The sequence below is a fragment of the Oratosquilla oratoria genome, chromosome 17, assembly GCF_046742065.1.
Source record: "Oratosquilla oratoria isolate Oo_2021 chromosome 17, ASM4674206v1, whole genome shotgun sequence".
Classification (NCBI taxonomy): domain Eukaryota; kingdom Metazoa; phylum Arthropoda; class Malacostraca; order Stomatopoda; family Squillidae; genus Oratosquilla; species Oratosquilla oratoria.
Window position 1 is genome coordinate 58,188,231 of NC_134793.1, and position 5,000 is coordinate 58,193,230.

The 5,000-nt window shown below is 42.2% G+C and overlaps 1 protein-coding gene across 1 annotated transcript in view; it reads left to right on the forward strand.

Moving 5' to 3' along the window:
• Nucleotides 1–5,000, forward strand: part of LOC143034655 (neo-calmodulin-like) — a 495,941-nt gene that overhangs the window by 468,348 nt on the left and 22,593 nt on the right. The window contains exon 4 of the mRNA XM_076201014.1: nt 4,270–4,405. Within this exon, the coding sequence (XP_076057129.1) occupies nt 4,270–4,405 (136 nt within the window). The remainder of the gene's footprint in view (nt 1–4,269; nt 4,406–5,000) is intronic.

Here is a 5,000-nt window from a genome sequence, read left to right on the forward strand (position 1 = left end):
CGTCACGTAATAAGTAATTACGTTTCATGCAAGAAAAAATAATCATTGAAATAATAATAACTGTTGCCTCCATTCTCATCGACTGAACACCCCTAGTCCCACAGCGTCTCGCAATGGTCCACGGACTCTCCTATAGATTTCTCTGGAAAAACACGTTTGACTGCTGTCTGTGTTGTCTAATGTGGGACTCTTTCTATGTTACCAGCTTACAGTACTTAGAGAGAAACAGTCGCTAGTTGTCAATTCTCATTTAGTGAAAAAAATGGGTAGAATTCAGTAGAAATCGGTCAAAAGATTTTGAGTCCTGCCATGAGATTGATTACCAATCTCTTAGAGTTGCACATCTAGATGAAGATGAGAGTGTTCACGGGTTTTGAAGATGGATAGCAGGAAAATGATTCTCTCTGACTTCCATCTCGGAGGACCACCACCTGTGGATATCTGTCGTTGGTCCCTTGTTCAGCAAGACACGGGTTATTTGATTATCGTTCTAGTTAATATAACTTCATTTATATGAGCAATTACGGCACAAATCGGTTGCCAATATACTTATATTTACCATTGTTGATATTCTATATCAATATAAGAAGGGGCTACGCCGCACCTGCCTTCGGCAGATAAGCTTGCCCTGCGGCGCTTGGCGCCCTGGGCTCCGCCCTTTTCTTTGTCACTTTAAATGTTATGAAAATAAAAGAGATTTTATATAAAATTCTGGTTTATTTAGTCATAGAATCCACAGATACGTTTTGTTTCTTAATAGACGGTTCGCCTTCGTCAGATTCTACCTCACAGTATTTTTCTGCGTGGAACCTACGTTTGGGCGACCTATATTCTTCGTCGCTGTCTTCATCGCTCATCCTCTTGATCATGGTGAAGATCTGATCCAACTTTTCGTTGTTCTTATCCGACTTCTCGTGTAGTTCCTTATTTTCCTCCCTTAGTTTATCCAAAATCTCATCCTTAATGTCCTCCTTAATATCCTCCAATGAATCTCCAGTGGTTGGCATGTAGCTGGTGTCGTAGTCTGGCATAATCATCTTGATAGCCTCTTCCTCAAAGATATCGTCACTGTATTCGAATTGTTTATCGTTCTCTAGAGTTGGAACTCGTGTATAGACGCTTTCATGTTAAAGGTCTTGGTATCAGCGTACAACCCAGAGAACGTTTTACTGTGCTCATCCCTCAGTCTAGCTGCCAACACCTTATCTTCTTGGAACGTCTTCTTCGTTGTAGCCTTGGTAGCCGTTAGCCACTTCCATAGGTGCTTCTGTCTACGCCTCTGTCTACGCTTCTTCGCCGTTTCGTGTCTTGACATCGGCTTCGCCGCTATGGCTTCGCCATGGGTGTTTGGACTGCTTCGCGAGAGGGCGCTTCGCGCCCTGGCTTTCGTTCGCGGCTAATGATTCGTCTACGTTGCCGTGACGTCAGTGTTCCCGGCCAATCAGTCGTCTCCGTTGCCGTGACGTCACGACTCTCGGCAAATCAGTTGTCCTCGTTGCCGTGCCGTCACCACGTATCGGTAGTCGGTATTGTACAGTCAATCACTCTTACGAAAGTGTCCCCCAAATACCGTCACCACTGAGGTCATTTCAGAATCATTTTGAAAAAGTTATATTTTTACTTATATATATTGACAAGCGCCGGATTCGCCGCTGGCTTCGCCATGGACGCTTGGCCTGCGGCACTGTTCGCTTTGCAAGCAGGCGCTTTGCACCCTGCCCTTCGGGGGGCTCGGCCCTTAGGGCGAGCTTGCTTCGCTCGCGGCCAATCAATCGTCTCTATTGCTGTGACGTCAGCGTCTCTGCCAATCAGTCGTCTCCGTTGCCGTGACGTCACCACTCTCGGCCAATCAGTTGTCCCCGTTGCCGTGACGTCACCACTTTCTCAGCCAATCATGTTCTCGTGGACTGTTACCAAATCACCGTCACCGGCTAGATCTTTTTGCCAAAAACAGACATGTTAATTTTTCTTTTATTAATTACAAGCAAAATAGGGAAGGACGAAGTGAAAGCAGCTGCTTGGCCTGCGGCGCTTGCTCGCTTCGCTCGCGGGCATTGTGTCAGCCACTTCCACAAATGCCTGGATCTTCGCATATAAGCGGCATCGTTTTTTCCCCGCCATCTTTATCGCCGATTCTTGATATATGTTAGAAAAATGCCTTAACGACTGATGAGATTTTTTATATCTGAGATTTTAGAGATCTACGGTTTCGGGAAAATAGACGGAAACATTTTATAGAAATAATCATATATTATATTGATATTGATTATCTGAAAGTTCCTGTGGTTGGCTTTCGCACGATTCTTAACGAAACTCTTGTAGGCTGAGAAGTAATGGCACGTAAACGCCTTATCGCCGATTCTTGATATATGTTAGAAAAATGCCTTAACGACTGATGAGACTTTTTATATTTGAGATTTTAGAAATCTACGGTTTCGGGAAAATAGACGGAAACGTTTTATAAAAATAATTATATATTATATTTTATTTATTTATTGATAATATTTCTAGCTAACCTAGGCTTGGAACAATTGATCTATCAGACCAATCTACTAGTGCATACCATAAGAGGTGTCTCCAACTCACCTACTTGTATATCAAGGTAAAACGAATACTATAAGGTACGTTGAGCACCCCCCCCCCCTCCGCGCACCTCCACCGTGACGTCATAGGAAATCCAGAGGGGGAGAGTGAGAGGTGAAAGAAAATGTAAACTTTAAAGAAAACCATTTGTATGTATGGAAAACTATAAAATTACACTATGATGTTCACATAATACTGAAATTACTCAGTATCACTTTCTTATCCTCAAATTGTCAGTATCTGAGATATGACCGCCAGAAAAGTTATAAAAATGTTTTCCATGCTTTCACATTAGGTGGATTATATTAATATGACGAGTTATTAGATCGGATGACATGTCAAGCGTGGATTTTATATGTAGACCTTTGTCTCCACCGAGCTCAGTTATGTTTTAACCGGAATCTTTAGTCTGTTTATTTGCAATTGAATGGAAATTTCAGGAAATGTTGCTAATAAATAGTTACTTTCAAAATGACGGCTGCATACATATCCAGATGACCGAGTATTGTGTGTGCCACATAATTCAATCCATTTCTTTCTAATGTTACGCCTCCCATTAAAGCCCAATCTTAATTGGAGAAACAATCCTACCTCCAATCATTGACGAACCAGATTGAGACTAAATGGCAGGGTAACAATATACTGCATATCAAATATAAATCTGTGCAGTACGTTCAAGCTCGTATCTCAATAGTTTAGGTGACCGGTGGATAACTCAAGAGGGGCAAGGTTAAGGCAAAACTATGGTGTTCTAACATAAATTATTTTCATATTCACTTAACACTACACACACACTTATCTTATGCCTACCCGGACCACTTGTTACCACTAGGGTCCACCTAACATATTTAACCTAGGGATTATAGAGGAGCGGGAAGTGTCCGCTCTATACGGGTTCAGATATCAGAGAGAGAGGATAAGAAGTAGTATACTTTGTGACTGCGGTCTCCATGGGGGGCCGCAGTTGCCAACTCACAAACCGTTATAATTTATCTTATTACAGGCAGGGTGAGTGGAATAATATACTACACACACAGATATCATTAACATAATAAGGTACAATATACAATATGAACAATATCCTAGCTAACTAAAATAAAAGGATAATAAAGGAATAATACACACGGAACATAGAAAATTGTATTTCATACGATCTGTAATTCAGGAAGATGAAAAAATTAGGGCGTGGCTACAACTACCCGAAACAGGTGGTAACATGGAAAGTACATCTATTACAAAGGAACACATGGACTTGCGGCCACGCAACACTAAGTTCTTTATCTTTGGGTAATGAAAAGAAATGTATATTTTTATCACCTTTCAGTCTAACGGCATTGCACTTCTGCACTATACAAACTGTTGGCATTTTTTATGTTATTTGTCTGCCTTAGCTACCCCTTTAATCAGAAGATGGAGCTTCGCTCCACACACTGGTGTGTGAGTGACTGACAGCTCTTGACCCGCGGAACCCTGGTCTCGATATTTCCGTTGACGTCATCATCTACCTGCGCAGTGGAGAGGTTTTCTGGCTCTCCCTCAGCCCCCCCCCCCTCCACGCTAACGTATCTTATAGTATTCGTTTTACCTTGCTCGTATATCTTGTCCCCCAAGTTGATTACGGTCTGACAGGGTACCTGAAAGTAGAATTCAAAGAGTGCCTACGATTCATCCTTATCTTTTCCGCAGGTTGAGTACGGACTGACGGAGGACCTTGTGGCGGAGTTCAAGGAGGCCTTCATGCTCTTCGACAAGGACGAAGACGGAATGATCACCACGGCTGAGCTTGGGGTGGTCATGCGCTCACTCGGACAGAGACCTTCCGGTAGGTGGCGCAGAGGTCTCCAGGGAAGTTCTGGAAGGCTGCCAGGAGCCCTCGCCTTTCCGCCTTCCTGGACGGTTCCAAATAATGTTTTATTTTCTGCATCCAGTGCTCTCCCTTTCCAGAACCTTGCAGTTGAATAGACCAATATAATGGTTTGTAATAGTTTTAGTTTTTGAAAGTTTTGACGTGAGAGCAATGTGAACGGGTTAGCCAGTGGAAAAAAATCAGTCGTGATGAATCCAGAGGATTCCTTAGACATTGTATGATAAATATGATAATATAATGAAAATAGGTAAAGTCTGGTCAACGAAGGGACAACGGATTCGCAGTGGTGAAAGATGTGATTCCAAGGACTCATAGGATACATTTGAGTTTTATGACACCCTCGAGGTCAGTTTATAAATAAGGCCAGGTCTAGACAGATCATCACACTTTTTTTTCCTTCGTGGCGTCATGATAATACGCAGAAACTGTGATTGGGTATTCTCTCTCTCTCTCTCTCTCTCTCTCTCTCTCTCTCTCTCTCTCTCTCTTTCTATATATATATATATATATATATACATATATATATATATATATATATACTGCATATACA